The following is an 18835-nucleotide window of genomic DNA, read 5'->3' as shown; positions in this document are numbered from 1 at the left end:
AAGCCTTTTGCAAAGCCAACCTGGTTATTTAAAAAGGAATGTGAAACAATATTCAAGCTACCTTAATTTTAGGAACTGAAAATAAAAATCGGCATGTCATTTGATCACATGCAAATCGAGCACATAACAACAATAAACCCTTATCACTGAAAGATCTTATCTTCTTCCAAAATCCAGTTGAATAAAGTTATAGATGGATCACTCTTTTGAATGCCAGTGTCTATATTTGCAAAACTGATAGAGACAGGCAGGCCCTAGAGATCATGAAAACCTCAATTATCAGCATAGGAAAGAGAGACAGGTTTGCAATATCTCCGTATACCTTCTCTATGAAGTGCAAAGCGATGAACTTGTGTGACTCTTATTCTCTTCATGCAGTAAGAACTATGACAGAAAACCACTGTACTATGCACTCAATATCATCTGTATATACTTTTAGCCTTCAACAGCCCAAGGAAGTGTTAAGTCAGAAGGATGAAGAGAAAAAACTGACATTTAAATTCCTCCTTCTAAAGAACCAAATAAATAATTGAACTACAATAAATGCCCAACCCGCATCAGTTACAGAGAACTGCTGGAAAAAACCCCAAACAAGTTCACACAACTCATAGGCATCATTTAGATACAAACCTTAAATTTGCTGTAATAAAATAAATGCTAAATACTGTGAATATATATATATCATACACACACACACACACACACACACACACACACACACTCACTCTCTCTCTCTCTCTCTCTCTCTCTCTCTCTCTTCCGTATACATCCCACCAAACTGGGAACTATTAGCTGTAATGAGGCAAATTAAATTAAAAACACTATTTTATAAGAAATTTAAAAACAATTATGTCTTTAAATTTCTACTTTCAATAGCATTTTGGGGGGAAAAAAGCAAGAACACAGTTGCTTTCTTCAAGAAGACGACTCTTCCTTTGTTTCAGTTAGAACATTTAGTTTTGGGAAGCTGGGTGGACTAACAGTAAGTCACACAGCATACAAGCGTATTTCTGTGACACATTGTAAGAAAAGTAAAGTTTCATTTTAAGTGCAATAATTAAGTTTATAATCCTTACCAAGTGATTTTTATAAAATGTTTATTCTCTTAAATCCAAGGCATTCACAGAGTGTTAACACTTTAAATGTTTATCATTTCCACCAACTGCAGCATTATCTAAGTAAACCAAAATAAGCACTTTTATCATAGATGTAGTCAATGATTATTAATACTTTTTTTTTTTTTCAAGGACCTAAACTTCCCCCAAATTTCAGCACAGGTAGTTTTATTGTATGTTTCATTCTAGTATATGATTTTAAAAAATAGTGTGTAGAAATGAATAGTTTCAAACTGCTTAAATATATTATATACCATGTTATCAATTCACCAAATCAAAAGCAACTGCCAAGCTGAATAATAAGTTACAAAGAAATGATAATTCTGGCTTGTACAGAAATGTGCAGTGTTTAGTTACCTACTAATACAAATCTCCAAAGCTTAACTTAGAGTTGGAAGATGAGTTTCACAGTAATGTAATTTTAACCTCCATTTACATTCATTTTAATATATTACTAAGATGTTTATTCTATGTCACAATGGTGCTTTCCAGTGTTCACAATTTACAGTTTCAATTTGTACATATGTAATTCACTAACATAAGGGACAGTTATTACCATTACAAACTATCCCTAAAAAGAAAACAAAACCCCACCTTACATAGAACTCTAAAAATGGTCTGACTTAAAACAGATTAATGCAACATGGTTTTAATATTTTAATATTTTAGCCATTTTCTAAACACCAGCATGTAAACTTGCCTACTTAATATGACAGCTACAACTTTATTCACTGAGAAAGTATGTATTAATTTTCTTCAACTATCTTTCTCACCTTAACTCAAAAATCTCATGACTTGCTGGTTCTGTTTCTGTGAATTTCAAACTGTATTTCTTTTTTTTTTTGAGAAAGGGAAGGAAGAAGATGATAAAATATACTGTAAACAGAAAAAAGTTGCCCCCAAATTAAGTTTAAAAAAATTTTTTTTTTACTTCTACACTATTTAATACTTTAAGGATCAGTTACAATGTTTCATCTTTAACACACGAATAAATTACTGCAGGGTCAGTCTGACCTACCATTCTGGGATCTAAAATTCTAAACACGTGAACAGAAGAATAAACTACTTCAATGTTCAATTCGGAAATTTAAAACAGTTATATGATTTGACTAGACTGGTCAAGGCAGTTAGAAACATACAATTCTGTAGAATGGTGGTTATTTTGCTTTTGGGGGTGGGTAGTCAAAGAACAGAGAATAACAAATGAAGTAACAAAAAAACCTGTTTCCTATGGGGGGGGGGGCAGGAAATCACAAAGCAGTTTAAACCTCTGAAGTCCATTTGACCTATCCACTCAGATCTAAAACATATTTTTGATTTTCTGAATAACCCCCATTCTTTCCTTGAGTATCAAGCTGACTGATAGTCACTTCTCTAAGTATAATCAGAGTTTAACAGCTTGTTCAGACTGAATTTCAAAATGGAAAAAAAAATCTACTCCAGTATTACATTCAGTTTGCAAATCATTTACTAACATGACAACAGATTTGGCTTCAATCACTCTTGCACACACTCACACCACAACAGGCACTCCAGCCACTGATCTGCTTTGCAACACAAGGCCATATAGGCAGAGATGGCATTCTCCAAGCCAAACTTTAAATAGATTAAAAAAAGTAATTTCTAATTTTACAGAAATGCTTCTTCAAAAAATATTTTCTCTCACTCCCTCATCTCCTATACTGAAGGATGTGTAATATGTTTTTTTCCCCAAGCTAAATCTGAACCCTCAAAATTGATTCTAGGCAGAAGATCTCTGCAAATTAAAATCAAAAACAAAAATAGAAAAATTATATTTTTATATATGTATACATATATATATATATATATTTATACTGATTGGAATCCTCCAGCATTTTAAAATCACTTTAGAGATGAATTTTGGGATTCTACTGCTCACAACTCCAAAATCCACAATGATTTAAGGACATAGACTTTTCTCCTGCTTCCTTCCTGGCTACCCCTTCCCCTCCAGAACAGTTCAATACAGCCACGGCTCAAGTTTTAATGGGAAGAGAGAGAAGTTTCTGAATAGTTTGTTTGTTTTACTTTGGTGATCTGGGTGGCACATATTGCTCTTTGCCATTACGTCGAGTCACTCCCTGAGGTATAGCCCTATGGCCAAACTGGCGTCTCTGTTCCCTGATTTTTCCAGCTGCTCCCCTGGGAATGGTATTGCCTCGGAAACCAGAATATTCCTTACTAGCCCTTGCTTCTGGCTTCTCATGTGATTTCTCAATGGACTTCTCAGGAGCTCCATTCTCTTCATTTTTGGTGGGAGACACTACATTGGAGCGAAGTTCTCGTAGTGGCTGCACAAGAACTGGAGATGGTTCTTTAGGGGGCTTCTGGCACACTTCAGCATAACTTAGCTTTCGGGGTTCCTTTGAAGTGAAGATAAGAAACAAACTTATGGTACACATTCTGTAAATAATAAGCTACAAAAAGGACAGTGTGAGGGGCACCTGGGTGGTTCAGTCAGTTGAGCGTCCAACTTCAGCTCAGGTCATGATCTCACGGTTTGGGAGTTCGAGCCCTGCATCAGGCTGTTATGACAGCTTGGAGCCTGGAGTCTTGTTTCGGATTCTGTGTTTCCCTCTCTCTCTGCCCTTCCCCTGCTCACGTTCTGTCTCTCTCTCAAAAATAAACATTTAAAAAAAAAAAAAAAAAAAAAAGGATAATGTGACCTATAAGAAAATCAGTAAGTTATTTATTTATTTATTTATTTTTTGGTAATGTTTATTTATTTATGAGAGGGTGCGTCAGGGGAGGGGCAGAGAGAGATGGAGACAGAGAATCCCAAGCAGGCTCCACACTGTCAGCACAGAGCCCAATGCAGGGCTCAAACTCACAAACTGTGAGATCATGACCTGAGCTGGATGCTTAACCCACTGAACCACCCAGGCACCCCAGTAAGTCATCTTCTAGGGAAGGGCAATAGGCAGTCTCATACACATTGCTATTAAAGTGTATTGGAACAATCTTAAAACAAAAACACAATAACTTCGCTGAAAATAATAAAATGCCTTGGCAATTTATGTAACAATAACTTCACTTGAGGAATTTATCTGAAGGATGTTCATGTCAGCATTGTTTATGGTGATGAAAAAAACTGGAAACAACCCTAAATGTCTAATAAGGAAGGACAGATTAAGTTAATAATGTACATTCATGTGATGAAATGAAATGATTCTATTCTGTCCTCCCTGGCTACAAAGAACCCTAAGATGGATTCCACGAGAATCTTAACAGCATCTGGGAACCAATAATGTATTAATAGAGGACTGATTAAGTCTTAATTACTTCATCGGAAAAAAATGGACAATAGGGGTGTTATGAGAATGGGATAAAGCATGTAAAAAGTCTTTAGCACTGGTCTTGGCATAGAGCAGGCTCTTCAGTAATTGGTAGCTGTCATTCTATTATTATTAAATAACAAAATAAACTCTTCTTAGCCTAGAAAAAAGGAACTATAACCAAACTGCAATTAGTTATATCAATGAATGAAAAGATTATACATAAATTTTGTGTTTTTCTCCTTGCTTTTCTGTATTTCCCTAATTATAAAAACAATTTCTGGAAACTGAATAAAAATAGGAGTGGCCCTCATAAGACTTGTTAATAAGCATTATAAAAAAAGAATTTCAAGGGGCTCAAAGCCTCTTTACACTAGCCCAAAAACAATACACTCATCATAATCTGAGTAAGAAAGAAGCTTCACTTAACTATAGGATGATCAGAAAAAAGCCATTAAAAAAACCCAGAATGAATAGTGACTTCCTCACTATCTCCCAAAGGCTAAAATTTCCTGTTTCTTCACAGTGATTTTAAATTCCTTTAGCTTCATTTGAGGCAGGCAGCCTCAATTTGGGCTATTTCCAATGACCCTACTCTAGCAAAGACTTATGCAGGAAACAAAAAAAAAAATCTCATTATTTAACCTATTATTTTTTTCTCACATACCAAACTCATCAAGTTACCTGTAGGGCCATAGCTACAGCTGCATTTATGTTACTATTACATGGTGAAGCACTATTTGTCCTTGATGGCTTTGTAGTACTTGGGGAAGAAACTGGTACAGTTGTCTGGTTGAGAACATCCTTCTGAACAGTGGAATCCTCTATAGGATCCTTTACTTGCTGAGTTGTGCTAAGGAAAAGAGAGCTTGATATTAGACTTAATACAGCACACAAAAACACCTAAGCAAATGATCAGAAGAAAAAGTAATCTCAATGTGGAAGATCTTCTATACTGAAACTGTACCTTAGTGCAGGAAGCTCAGCAGTACATGGAGGACTGGTACTCATACTGAGTTGCTGGGCAGAGGTGCAGTCTGTCTGTTCATCCTCTGCAGGCACTGGGCAACTAACTCTCAACTCTTCGTTATCCTTAAAGTAAAATCATATTTCAAAATTGATTTATATCGACACTTCTTCAAAGAAGATATACAAGTGGCCAATAAGCACATGAAAAGATGCTCAACTACCATCAGTTATTAGGCAAATGCAAATCAAAACCACAATGAGAAACCAACCATTTCACACTCACTAGGATGGCTATAATCAGTAAGACACACAATAACAAATGTTAGTGATGATATGGAGATAATTGGAACTCTCGTACACTGAGGGTGACAATGTACAATGGTGCGGTCATTTTGGAAAACAGTCTCACAGTTCCTCAAAAAGCTAAACATAGAGTTACCATGTGACCCAGCAGAATATATGTAAGAGAAAATACATGTCTACACAAAAACTTAATACACAAATGTTCATAGTAGCATTATTAGGTTTGGGTACAAACCTGAAAGCTCATCAACTGGTGAATGGATAAACAAATTGAGGTCTATCCCTATAATGGAACATTACAGTGCAATGAAAGGAAGTACGTACTGGTACACACTACCACAATGGATGAACCTTGAGGACATTATGCTATGTGAAATAAGCCAGTCACAAAAAGACAAATATTATATGATTCCACTTATATGAGATACCTCAAGTAGTCACATTCATACTAAGTAGAATGGTGGTTGACAGGGGCTGAGCAAAGGGGACAGAAGCAGGTAATGGGAACTGCTGTGTAAGGGTATAGTATTTTATTTATTATCTACTTCATTCAAATGTTTTTATTTTTAAGTAATCTCTACACCCAACATAGGGCTTGATCTCACAATCCAGAGGCCAAGAGTAGTACACTCTACCAACTGTCCCGGCCAGACACCCCCTACAGCATTTTATATTTACAAGATGAAGAGTCCTGGGGGTACGTGGGTGGCTCAGTTGGTTAAGCCTCTGACTTTGGCTCAGGTTATGATCTCACAGCTCGAGAGTTCGAGCCCCATTCGGGCTCTGTGCTGACAGCTCAGAGCCTGAAGCCTGCTTCTGATTCTGTGTCTCCCTCTACCCCTGCCCCTCCCCTGCTCATGCTCTGTCTCTCTCTCAAAAATAAATAAACATTAAAAAAAAAAAAAAAAAAAACAAGATGAAGAGTCCTAGAGATTAGAAGCACAACAATGCAAATGTACTTAACACAACTGAACAGTACACACTAAACAATGCTGAAGATGGTAAATTTTATATTTTATGTATTTTACTACAATTAAAAAAGAAAAACAGTAAGCCCTAGAAATTAAAATCAATTGATGCAATACAAATTTCAGCAGGTTTAAAGGTAACATTCAGAAAAACTTTGTAGAAAATATAGACAAATACAAAAATAAATATTAGGAAAGCCAAACAACAAAAATTAGAGATTCAACCTACAAGGTGTAATATCAAATTAAAAGTTCAAGAAAGAGAAAAAAAGGTGAAGAATTTATTAAAGACACAACACAGGGTGCTTGGGTGGCTCAGTCAGTTGAGTGTTCAACTTTGGCTCAGGGCATGATCTTGTGGTTCGTGGGTTTGAGACCCTCATCGGGCTTGCTACTGTCAGCACACAGCCTGCTTCGGATCCTCCGTATCCCTCCCTTCTCTCTCTACTCCTCCCCTGTTCATACTCTCTCTCAAAAATAAACAAACATGAAAAAAATACATAATACAGGAAAATTTTCTAGAAGGTAAGGACAAGTTTCCAGATTGAAAGGGTTTCCCAAGTATCCAGAGCAATGAATTAAAAAAAAAAAAAAAAAAAAAAAAAAAAAGAGCCACAACAGGGTGCCTGGGTGGCTCAGTCAGTTGAGCATTTTGACTTTTATTTTGGCTCAGGTCATCTTCTCGTAGTTCATGAAATTGAGCCCCGTGATGGGCTTTGCACTGACAGAGTGGAACCTGGCTGGGATTCTCTATCCCTCTCTCTGCCCCTCCCCTGCTCACGCATACGGGTGCATGCTCTCTCCCTCAAAAAGAGAAAAAAAAGGAGCCATAGCAAGATACACCTTCATAAAATTTCATAGAATAGAAGGGTTAAATAAAAGATCCTAAAACCTCTAGAGAGGGAAAAAAGAGGTTACAGAACTATCAGGAATCAGAATGATAGATTTCTAAAAAGAATCTCTGGAAGACAGATCATTTCCTAAGCAAGATATAGAAAGAACAAACCATAAAATAAGATTAAGAACTTGTTTTCACTTACAAATACTAAAGACTGAAAACCATAGGTAGAAAACACACATAACTGACAAAGGATTAGTATACAAAATAAATTTTTTAAATTCCATGAATCTGCAAGATAAGAGATAACCCAACAAAGTACCAAATACTTGACTCTGCAAAAGAAGAAACTCAAACGGCCAAAATATGAAAAATTAAATTTTAAAAGATGCCCTACCACTCAGCAATTCCACTATGTAATACCCTTAAAATAGGGTCATGTATGGTTTGAACATTCATAGCATAATTGCTTATAATGTCAGACAGAAAGACAGCTCAAGTGTCCAATAGCAGAATAATGACATTCTTACAACAGAATACAACAATGCAAAATGAACTAGTCATCTGTATCAGCAGTGATGAATTTCACACAACAGAAGAATACATACAATTCCATTTATATTGTGTTCAAAACAGGCACAACGAACAGTATACTGTATATTAGGGGTTGACAAACCAAGGCTCACTGGCCAAATCTAGTTTATGACTTTTGTTGGTACGGCCTATGAACTAAGAGTGGTTTTTAAGTTTTTAGCATGCGGCCCACAAAGCCTAAAATATTTACTGTCTGGCCCAGCTCTACAGAAAAAATTTCCCAACCTGGAATGGTAAAACTATAAAGAAAAGCAAGAAAATTATTATTGCAAACTCAGGATGTTTATCTCTGATGGGGAGGAAGGGAAGGAATAGGAAGAATTATAAATAAAGGGGGAGACAGATGGCACTGCTAAGATGTTGGTGATGTTTAACGTCCACAATTGTGGGTTGGGATTACAAGGGGAGGCACACTTTATTATTATTCTTCTTTAAAAATGTGTGTGTGTGAATCACACCTCAACAAATCTGAGAAGCCATCAACTGTAAAATGCACTATTATTTTATGGATTACTAAGAAAAAAACAATGCCACTTAAACTACAATAACTTTTAATTATAGGGCAGCCTGATTTTCAAAGGTGGAAAACATGAAAAAAATGTCTATCTCAAGACTGATTAAATAACTACAATATTGCACATTATTTTTTAAAAGGGAAGACAAAAAAATACCTTCAAAATTCCACAGGAAAATGATTTCTAATACAGAACTCTACACAAATAAGCTACTGATCAAATATGAGAACGGAAAAAACATTTTCAGAACGCAAGATCTCAAGAAACATACTAAAACCCATTTATTCAGGAAGCTCAGGAAGATGTGACCCACCATAATACAGGAAAGTAAAACAAGATTAAGAAAAAGAGAGGATGCAACAAAAGAGACTAAGGAAAATTCCCAGGATGATGATGGCAAAAGAAAGCCCTAGCTACAGGATTGTGCATTGTGCAGCCAGCCACTGAGAGTACAAGAAGGAGAAATAATAGCAATTTTCTGAACTGAAGTTCAGTTATGAAAAAAATATGTAATATTGAGATGTGACTTACAAATGATGGCATATCCTAATATAAGTGGCAATGTTTTTACTTTCTTAGTGACACTAAAATAACGGGGCATCTTACAATGGATGGTATCCCAGATATGACGCAGTACAATATACAGGGAAGATGAGAAAAGTATGTTGGTTTAAGAGAACTAAATCCTCAGCTTCTAGAATGGGAAGTTAATAGACATTGAAAATTGGAATGTCAAGAAACAGCAGTATATTGGAATGTCTGGCTGGTTGTCAGGGGAGCATGTGATTCTTAATCTTGGGGTCATGAATTCTAGCCCCACACTGGGTGTAGAGATTACTTAAAAAGAAGAAGGAAAAGAGATATCAGTATATGTTACGTGGGGAAAACAATAGAAGAAAAAGCTAGAGTTGAAGTGGTTGCAGGGAACTACTATCTATTTTTCATTATAAGCCTAGATATACTATGTACGTGCACACTATGAGATAAAAATGAAAATTGAATTAAGAAGAAAAAGGGAAGAAAATGAGAAATCTGTGTGGTGTAAGGATTTTACCATAGGAAGAGGTCTATACTCAAAAATATTTTAGGATGGGGCAGCCCAATCTTTTGACATCAACTCTCCACTATTGGAAAACCTGAGTTTAGCAAACTAACTTAGGATCCCTTTACATCATTGGCTAATTACAGGCACTTCAGCACAAACACCACTTTCCATCAGCTTGCATCAATTAGTTCTACCAAGCTGAACTGATACAAAGACATGCAAAAATGAAGCAACATTTTATTGGCCTGTGCAGCTTTATCATAAATCTTTTAATAATACTCAACGTGTGCTGAAAATCCCATGAATAAAAACTGCCAGAAATACATATTAGGTGCAAATAAAATTTTAAATAATAACTCTGGAAACAAAGGCTGACTATGGTCCCATAAGGTAAAAGACTGATGCTTCAGTGTTTACCTTTTCTTTGTAGACACCTTTAACAACATCAGACATCCTACTCTCCAAAACAAGTTCACCTGGAGTTCTTGATGAACTTCCAGGTAAAGGAGGAAAATTTGAGGCTAATAAATCAAACTTTGGCGTTGGAGCCTTTGCTTCAGCTGATGAAGACTGGGGTCTCTAAAAGACACAAATCATAAAACAGGTCACATGCCAATCTCATTCTCTAATCCTGTACCACAGAAGCTAAAAGCTGCAAGGAAACAAAATTCTAAAGCACAGAACTGTTCGTTCTCCTATAAATTCTTGGCTTCTCATTTCAGTTGAGCTCTCGTTTTTCTTTATCAATCCTACTTACCTTTAGTCAACTCCCTCTCTTGTTTCTCTTGCAAACTCTGCTACACTCCATAAGCCTTTTTTTTTAAATTAAAGTTTATGTATTTTGAGAGAGTGTGTGTGCATGTGTGGGGGAAGGGCAGAGAGAGAGAATCCCAAGCAGGCTCCACACTATCAGCACAGAACCCAACGTGGGGCTAGATCTCACAACCGGGCTAGATCTCACAACCGTGAGATCATGACCTGAACCAAAACCGAGTAGGATGCTTAACCAACTTAGCTACCCAGGCGCCCCACACTCCATAAGCCTTTTAACCAATCTCTGCTATTTGCTTTCTAAATTTGCAGTAACTTCCTTAAAAACAAAAACCTATTTACCTATAGTCTCAAGAGAGAACAATATCCTTTCTTGAAAATCTGATCTGCCCTTCCACCCACCACCCTATATACCCTCTGGCAAGACTCTCACTTGTACTTCCTCTACTTTCTATTTCCTCACCTTTGTACTCATCACCACTAAGATTGCTTTGACAAATCATCAAAGTCTTCCACAATGCAAAAGCTGACAGATCCCCCCCCCCCCCCCTCGTAGCACCTGGTATGGTAAATATTCTTTCCTTTGGGAGCTCCTTCATTCCTCCCTTAGTTTCTGTGATACCTCTTCCTCCCAATTCTCAGATCTCACAATCATGTGTTTGTCTCTCTCTACCCACGCCTTTTGACGCTCTTAGTTTCTATGTGGTTACTATTCTTTTCACTTCCATACTCTCCCTGTGGGATAGCAATTATACATGGCTTCAGCTACTACCTATATGCAAACAATCTTTCAAAAATTTTTTTCTCAAATTTTTTTTGACTTTAGTTAACATAACCTATTGGTTTAAGGAGTAGAATTCAGTGAGCCTTACAACAATCTTTTTCACTTTGGGGGACTTTCTGGCTACACACCACTGAAAACTCACCAAAACTCATTGAATTGTACATACACTTTCAATATGTTCAACCTAGACCTTTACCTGAAACCTAAACATCCATTTGTCTACCAGCCATTTCTACTCAGATTTTGGATACTTCAAAGAGCAAAATAAATAATCTCATTCTTTAGCACAAAGCTACTATATTCTCAAAGTTCCATTCTTGACCATTCCTCTATTTAAATCACTCTCTCTGCAGAGTCCTTTGAATGATATCATCTACACTTATGATCTACACTCAATTACTTTGTGTAAGCTTACAAATCCTAAATTTTATCTCTAGCTAAAACCTCCTTCCTGCACACAAAGGCACCTCCACTCTGCCTGTCCTACTGGAGAACATGTTTGTCTCCTTTTTCTTCACCCCAAACTTCAGTCCTCAATGTGGGTATTTTCAACATATTAAATGGACTTTGAAACTAATCTCCCTCTCCTCCATTGTTTAGGGTCATCTGAGGATTCATGTGGACTGCTGCAAGTTGTTGCCATTCACGGCTGTTCATGGTATACAGAAAGCTATAACAAAAAACAGTACTGTTTTAAAAGGTGTACAGTTTTCCCTAAGGACTATTCTGTGTTACAATGCAATACATTTTCTTCTTTGAAAATACTTATCTTTTCACTACTTATATATACGTAATATGCTTGTACATATATTACATGTACCCTATAAACTATATATATAAAATTCACTACTTACACATTTAAAATAAGCATCATACCACAAATTTATGATTTATCTGTAAACTCTAGGCAGGGTTTTCTTGAAACCTCTGTGTGTTCCTGTATCATTCCGATTCCTCAACTCCTTTTGCTCCCAGTTAAGAAATGGCAAACATTTCCCATGAACAAATCATAAAAAAATTAAAAATTAAAAATGATTAATTTAAAGCTAGGTAAGTCAAAATTCAAATAAAAACATGTCTAGGGGTGCCTGGTGGCTCTGGTGGTTAAGTGTCTGACTCTTGGTTTTGACTCAGGTCATGATCTCACGGTTGTGGGATCGAGCCCTGTGTCAGGCTCCGTACTAGGCCTGGAGTCTGCTCTCTCTCCCACTCCCTCTGCTCCTCCATTGCTCAGGCTCTCTCTCAAAAAATAACAAAAAAAACATGTCTACAACTATAAAAACTTTTCAGATCTGTAAGTAGTTTAGAAGATTAGTGGATAGAAGAATAAGCAGAAGGTAGAAAATTGCCCCCAAGTGACAATAAACAGTTTAAGTTTCCAACACCATCCAGAGACCTTTAAAGGTGAAGGATGTACTTTATCAAAAAAAAAAGTTGGCAAAAAATCATATATTTGTAGGGCTATCGATAAATAAAACTTTTTTTTCAGTTTCTGTCCGAGTGAAAATTGGCACAACCCTTAAAGAAAGCTGTAAGTTGGCAGCAACTAACTGAATTGTGACCCAGAAATCTCTAGAAAGGGATTCTCCTTCATATGTTATTGAACACACAGGAAATGATGGCTGTAAACTACTTAAATGTCCATTAATAAACTAATAAAGTTTCCATTGATTATTTTCATTTTTTGATTTTTAAACCATGTGAATATATTAGGGATTCAAGTAGTTTTTAAAACACATGAGCAACATAGACCAAATCCCTAGCTATACATGTGCTTTAAGGTCAGGGAGTGGTAGTCATAGTAGGTATTTTAGGGTCAAAGCACAGGTTCTATTTACCTTTGCCTAATAAATACTATATTCAAAAAAACAAAAACCTGGAAAGGAAAGACCACAAACCAATGCCATACTAAATCAGAAAAGAAAAAATAAATGAACAAATGTATAAAGGTAAAAAAGAAAAAAATACTTACTGGGACTCTTTCATCTTCTCGTCGTCTTCGACCTCTGAAAAGAGTTCTCCTTTTAGCAACGACAAAAAAAGGTGGGGATGATGGGAGGGGCAACTCATACGTTTTGTCAAATACATACATACATATATATATATATATATATATATATATATATATATATATACACATACATACACACACACACACACACACACACACACACACACACACACACTACTGAAGATGGGTTAACTTTTAGTTTAAGTAATTCTACTTTCTGTATCTCCACTATTATGAAGAGATGAATATATATTCTTCTGAATGGATCCTAAACTAATCTACCAAAAACTTCATCTACTACCACCAACACGACTAAATAAGATGGGCCCATTTTTATTAGGTAGTGCTCCTTCCATACCAGAAGCATATCATTATTCAGTTTTTTTGGTTTCATTCAGGCAGACTGGGCAATAATGTATAACCCCATTCCCACAGTTTAGAATTTGTAAGAGATTAAAACCAGAATGCAGATAGGATCTTATCTTTCTAAGCTATTCTTTCTTCAGTGAACCATACAGAACTTCAGAGTAACTTTATAAAACCTCTGACTCAGAGCTATATTCTATATGGGCACTATAAATTTCGTAATATTTATGAAAAACCATTAACCGGTATTATGTGAACACTGTATTCATTTAACATAAACATACACCAATAGTTAAAACAAAAAAAATCACTAGATCATGTTCTTCAAATACTCATATTATGAGCAAAGAATTTTCATATACCATATCCGTATTTATTCTGTATTTCCTTACCTGCCCCTACCATAGTCCCCATTCTGTTCCATCTGTAAAGGGGGAGTTTCTTTTGGAAGATAGCTTTGCTCCTGATGCCCTGTTACTGTAGGGTTATGCCGTTCAGTTGGAAAGTTCCTTGAACCAGATCTGTTTAATTGTCCATCCCCCAATGATACAGAGCCCTCTGTTGAGTGCTCTGAACCACTCGATGACCTAAAATGAGGCTTCACACTATAAGAAACATAAGATCACATACATGAGAGGATAAATCAAAACAGAAAATCTTTCCTCTTAATGGCAAAAACTCTTATTTGATAGGCTAAGTTAAAAACTGCCTTCTACTGTATTCTGATTTTCTATAAATTAAACATAAAAGTGTCACATTATAAAAATGTAAACTTATGTCCCAGATGTATTATTTTTAAAAGGCAAAGAATTTTTACATTTAAAAAAAGTTGTTTGGAGAGATTTGGGTTAAGATCCAAAGTTCTTCAAAATATAGGTACTTCCACCTCAATACTCAAAATACAAGTAGGATTTTACCTAATTTAACACCAGCTGCAGTCGTGACACATATAAATCAGTCAGGCTTTAAGCTCATTGGTAAGTCTATGCCATACATTCTCAATGGGGCAACATCACCCCAAGTGGGAGTAAAAAAGGTTCTGGGATGGGGAGATGGACAAAAAGAAAAAACAAAAAACCTCATCTTACTCTTTTTATGCATAAAGTATAGATATTCATACATTACCTAAATACATATACAATAATCTCCAGCACTAAATTTTCATAGGGAAAAATTAGGGGGTGAAAAAAATCTAAAAAGGCTCTTTAGGGGAGTGCCAATGAAAACAAGAGAAAAAGTGCAATGTATTAAAATTCTAGCTTCTTAATAAGTTCATTGCTCAAAGATCCTTATGGGCGGGGGGGGGGGGGGGGACGGGACAACAGCTAGGAAATACAATGCAAGTAATAGCCTAGCGTGATTTCATGAATTAGGTAGGGAATTTGGTAAAAACAAACAAAAACCTAAATAACTGTGAACAAAAGTAGCTTTTATCTTGGATGATGGGTGTAAGCACCCAAATCTCCTAATAATTTGTAAGAGGATAAAGCTAGGGGTCAGGTAAAGGAGAGGCTACAGTTTAATCAAGAGCGAAAACACCTAAAGTAAGCCCAGGCAACTGAGGATCTTGGCTCAATAGATTTTACAAGGAAGTATGAGATTTATATTCGGCCCCTTACTCGTAGTTTATATATTCAATTTTTACAGTCTATTTTCACAGTTATAAATTTATATTAATAATACACTGTCGATTCCTGGTTCTCTGAATAGAGATTTAAAATCTCAAAATAATTATAAACCCAGCAATTAAGCATTAATTCCAACAACATCTCTAGTTATCCTACTTTACTCTTTACAGAAAATAAAAAATTAGATTACTATTAAACTTAAATGTAAAAATCAGGCTACAAAGTTGGGCTGTTTCATGTAAGATGTTACTTTTCAAAATAATTACTTTATGTCAAAATAGATTTTTAAAAAATTTTATTTATTTTTTTAAAGTAATCTCTACACCCAACATGGGGCTCAAACAATCAACCCTGAGATCCAGAGTCACATGCTCTACCGAGTCAGCCAGGCAATCCTCAAAATAGATTTTTAACAGCAATGAAAATGATAGTATGTCAAGAAACACAAAGTAATTTTCAAAATATTTATATTATCCATTGTATCTAAAAATGACCTCATGAGGTAGATATGCCGTTTATGTAGCTGTTCAGAAACTATTATTCACTTAAATTTGCTCACTGTATTTCAGTATAACTAACAGATTAGTTATTAGGTTTACACAGCCCTCAGATCTCATAATCTTACCCTTCACTGAGAGGGACTTACAATCTCAGTCTAGGCAAAAGATAAAAAGAAAGATAAAAGAAGTAAGTGATAAAAGATGGAAAGGAAGAAGTGATGTGATAGAAAGACAAAGAATGAAAGGTAGAAAAATGCCCAGACTTCTGAAAGTTAGTCCTAGTCTCTCCAAGTAGGTCTAGTGATCATCACTGGGCTGTTACAAGGGTCATATAATAAACTGCAAAGGGGCTTTCTAAAAGTTACCTTCTCTTTGACTGATAACTTTAAACAAACAAACACAGTGGTCTTGTGTTGGTCAAAAAGTTCTTTTAGTTTCATCTGTAATATCTGCATTTTATAAGAAGAAAGTATTTGTGTATAATTTTTGTAACTAAAAATTAACAACCTGTACTGGTCACAGGTATGAAAAGGAATTGTGCGTGAATGGTTTTGAAAAACAAGCAAAACCTGTCCTGTACCTTTAAAAGCACATATCCTTACAAGCAAGGATAACTAGACTGTCATTCTTGGCTTTCTTATCGTAATTTCACCCTTTTTATCAAGAAAGCACAGCAAATAAAAACAAGTGACGGTAAAGGAACACCATGAACCTATTTAATACATTTTTTAGTTAAAAATATGCAAACCACCAGTACTTTTAGCTAATACTGAAATACTGCTTTTAGTCTACAAGAAAGATGTCTATTCTACTTCACTGTCTATAGCAAAATTCACTCCTTAAAAAAAAAAGTGAAATCAATAGATAACCTATTTCTACAAAGCTACCATTTCTAATCAGGAGAAATCTGTATTTTCTAACAAGTGAAGTTGTAAGCTGTTATTTGCTCTACTTAAATTACTTTTAAGAAAAACTTTACCGTCTACGGCCATACCACCCTGAACGCGCCCAATCTCGTCTGATCTCGGAAGCTAAGCAGGGTCGGGCCTGGTTAGTACTTGGATGGGAGAAAAACTTTACCAACTATAGTAGAGGAAAGGAAATGTTCTAATCTCAAGTCTGCTGATAATAACCAGCCAATGTAACCCTAGCAAGATTTTTGTCTTCTTCAGCTTTTACTTTCTTCATCTGTAAAACTATATCATAACATAGGTCTTCCCAGATTTAAACATCATTATCTCTATGTGTTCATGGAAATTAGTCGTTTTGAAAGCAGGATTGGGATTAAAGGACAATGTGTGAGGCTCCCTATACCTTTCTACTCATATGTCCTAGCAATACTTGAAATTTGCGGGTGTTACTTTATTACCAAACCAAAAACCATCTTTAAGAGCACAATAATCCTTTGAATTATAAAGAACCATCCATCCTTGTTAACAGAAAGAGATCTCAATTGAAACTTCATAAAGCAGTAAGAATAGGTATATGTAGTAAAGTTTTCCTAATGCTCATAAACGATCTTCAAATGCTTTAACCAATTGTCAGTGAGTACAAACTGTGTGAGTACAAAAAACTGATTATGAGAGGATGATACATTATGAATGCTTCCAGAAACCACTAAGAAGAACACTTAATACTGTGAGTCTTCTTTCTCAGTGAAGCATGTTCCAGGAAAACCTTACAAAAAAGAATTAAGTTCCTAGAAGTCATCTTAGAAGAACATACCCCATGTGGTCTCCTTGCCAAAAAGAACCAACTGGGAGAATGAGATCTAGCAAGAGAAAATCCCTGAAAAGAAATAATTAAAAAAACAAAAACCCAAACCTAGGAGGCTCACAAAATAAGCAAACAAGGAACAATAAATATGAAACTATTAAATAAATCTAAGCCACCACATAAGCCCATTTTTCTTTGGCTACTCATACTCTATCAAAAATCATAATATATACCAAATTATTGAGATTATCAGTTGACATTTACACAAAAATAATTAACACTTAACAGACTTATTAATCTTTTATATGATAGCAAATAATTTCCAGAGTTCTCAATAATTTATCTAGAACACTTTTTAAAGTGTAGGCTTTACATAAGAGATTCTTAAAAACTGAGAACAAACTGAGGGTTGATGGGGGGTGGGAGGGTGGGGAGAGTAGGTGATGGGCACTGAAGAGGGCATCTTTTGGGATGAGCATTGGGTGTTGTATGGAAACCAATTTGACAATAAATTTCATATACTAAAAAATAAAAAAAAAAAAAATAAATAAAAAAATAAAGTGTAGGCTTTAAAGTCAAATTGCCTGGGCTCAAATTTTGGCTCTGCCAATTACTAGCCACATGCTCATAGACATATTTAACCCTTTTGTTTCAATGTCCTCATCTTAAATAGACATAACTGTATATATCTTATCGGGTTATGAAAACTATGATAAAATATGTAAAGCCCTTAAGACAAAGCCTTAGACACTAAATGTTCAATCATGTTAGCTGCTGCTATAGTTCATGGAAATCATTTCAAAAGTAAATTCTTAAAAATCTTAAGTAACTCATTTTCCCAACATTCAACACTCAAATCAGCTAATATTTCTATCCTCAAAAAACCCATTCTCCAAAATGTTACATATTAAACTACTAATTAGACTACTAATTTAGACACCAGATTTTGCTACTATCTTAAAATAATTTTCTATTATCTTTATTATTTAAAAAACAACAGTATGTATCATTTACAATCCCAGTTCCAAGTCTTTTTTTATACAAATTATCAACTCTTGAGATCAAAGTGTATTTATTAATTCTAGAGTAAAATTGTTTAAGCTTTTGGTTAAAAAGTCTGTAAATAGCATTGCTATTAACACAGTATTCTTTAAGAACTACTGGGAATTGTGTACAATAAATTCCACTATGATTTTCATCTTACCGATTTTTTTGGAATGGTCGAGCCATATTCACAGCAGCAGCATTTGTTTTATAAGATCCTGGTGCATTAAAGCCATTCACAAAACTACCATTGGGAAAAGGAGCCTAAAAGAAAATTTGATGTGTAAAACCAATTAATGTAAAGCGCAAAATATAGTGTAAAGGCTGTAAGAAACTCCTGATGAACTAACAACTTAGCATCAATTTTTCTTT

At 35.3% G+C, this 18835-nt stretch overlaps 1 protein-coding gene across 13 annotated transcripts in view; it reads right to left on the bottom strand.

The window, feature by feature from the left end:
* Nucleotides 1-1080: 1080 nt before the first annotated feature.
* Nucleotides 1081-18835, bottom strand: part of LARP4 (La ribonucleoprotein 4) — a 66268-nt gene continuing 48513 nt past the window's right edge. For 9 of the 13 annotated variants that reach the window (XM_042946501.1, XM_042946506.1, XM_042946502.1 and 6 more), the window contains 7 exons: nucleotides 18624-18727; nucleotides 13968-14180; nucleotides 13171-13219; nucleotides 10061-10222; nucleotides 5379-5503; nucleotides 5096-5264; nucleotides 1081-3499 (listed from right to left, as the gene is read on the bottom strand). In XM_042946501.1, the coding sequence (XP_042802435.1) occupies nucleotides 3161-3499; nucleotides 5096-5264; nucleotides 5379-5503; nucleotides 10061-10222; nucleotides 13171-13219; nucleotides 13968-14180; nucleotides 18624-18727 (1161 nt within the window). In that variant the 3' untranslated portion in view covers nucleotides 1081-3160. Of the gene's footprint in view, nucleotides 3500-5095; nucleotides 5265-5378; nucleotides 5504-10060; nucleotides 10223-13170; nucleotides 13220-13963; nucleotides 14181-18623; nucleotides 18728-18835 lie in introns of those variants that run through there. The other 4 variants (XM_042946507.1, XM_042946509.1, XM_042946510.1 and 1 more) reach the window with 4 other exon arrangements.

This window comes from Panthera leo, chromosome B4, assembly GCF_018350215.1.
Source record: "Panthera leo isolate Ple1 chromosome B4, P.leo_Ple1_pat1.1, whole genome shotgun sequence".
NCBI lineage: Eukaryota > Metazoa > Chordata > Mammalia > Carnivora > Felidae > Panthera > Panthera leo.
This window is presented reverse-complemented; position numbering and strand designations above follow the sequence as displayed.